Consider the following 1,414-nt stretch of genomic DNA (forward strand, 5'->3'; position numbering starts at 1 on the left):
AAAGGCCAGACTTCAGGGGTATCTGAGGCAGGCTTGAAACACAAGAGTCAGGGTGGCTTCTGGGTAATACCAGATGGCTAGGCCTCAGACTGACGAAGCCTCTTGGATGAGGGGCGAAACGTTTCTTTTTTAACAAAAAAACGAAGTCCAGATGACATGATTCAACCTTTTTTGTTGTTATCTACCTGGATGACTGAGAAAACAAACTTTGTGTGTCTGAGAACTGAGTTTCTTTACAAAATCCTAATGATGGTTTTTAAAATTTTCAGGGGTGCTGAGTTAAAATTTAGGGGTGCTTGAGCATACCAAAGAAAAGTTTAAAATCACCACTGGCAGGCTGTTCACCAAAGCTTTGTAAATAAATCTGATACACCTTACACATGGTATTTAAGGGAGTCACTTTTTTCCACGACACTTACATCAAATGAATGAATGAATGAATGACTGAATGAATGAATGAATGAATGAAAGGCTGTTTATTTATCTATATGGACCAAATATTTTCTGGTAACTTGTCCTTTATGTAGCCCACCTTTAGCACAGTAAAAATATTTTTTAAATGTTATATTGTATACCTTTACCTAATATGGTATTGAATTTAATATTTTAATTGCATTATCTAACTAATAATATTCAATAAAATATATGGTTGTATCTGTATGTATAAAATAATGTATAAATGTACATGTAAATGTATATTTTGATTGAACATTTAGCAGCACAGATTAGAACAGATACTGTACCTCCAAATATTTTATTTTACTTGTACTAGGTTTAATTTGTCTGTTAAAAAAACAAACTATATTATATGTTATTAAATGTTTGACGGTCCCACTGTTTGTTGCTAGTCAAACGACAGGTTTGCATGAGAATCTGAGAAATCAATCCAACCACAATGGCTATCAACAGAGGAGAAGGCTGCTTTTGTAACATTTTAATTGAACGAACCCATATCACATACTGTGTAAAAATGATTTTCACTGGATGCAGAGCAGTAAAAGCATATCAGATTAAATCGTGACATCAGTAGAGAGCCAAGGTTACTATGGAAACGATACGGAACACAGCTGATTTATTTAGAATACGTAAGCTAAATGCAGCACGTGTTAAAAAATGTGGACAAATATAAGCGCTAAACAAAGCAAAAATGATTTATGACAGCCTTTTCGAGAGGTAATGCGCTAAAATGCTCGACATTATTTCATGGAGGCCTGCTGCGGAAGATGAGTCTCCACTTCCTGGAGGACCAACAAGCTAGAACACGGTAAAAACCGTGCGCGAGCCGCACTTCAAAGCAAACAACACCTCCAGACGATGCTAGCAGCGGATTAAGAAAACATTATAATTCGCTTACGAGAGGGTTTCCCTTAGCTGCCGTGTCTACTCTTGTCCTTGACATCAGCTGTTTCCTCTG

At 36.4% G+C, this 1,414-nt stretch overlaps 1 protein-coding gene across 1 annotated transcript in view; it reads right to left on the reverse strand.

Moving 5' to 3' along the window:
* The window catches only part of nalcn (sodium leak channel, non-selective), a 159,846-nt gene extending 158,432 nt beyond the window's left edge, over positions 1-1,414 (reverse strand). The window contains exon 1 of the mRNA XM_037686686.1: positions 1,355-1,414. Within this exon, the coding sequence (XP_037542614.1) occupies positions 1,355-1,399 (45 nt within the window). The 5' untranslated portion in view covers positions 1,400-1,414. The remainder of the gene's footprint in view (positions 1-1,354) is intronic.

The sequence above is a fragment of the Nematolebias whitei genome, chromosome 13 (assembly GCF_014905685.2).
Source record: "Nematolebias whitei isolate Nwh7 chromosome 13, NemWhi1, whole genome shotgun sequence".
Lineage (NCBI taxonomy): Eukaryota > Metazoa > Chordata > Actinopteri > Cyprinodontiformes > Rivulidae > Nematolebias > Nematolebias whitei.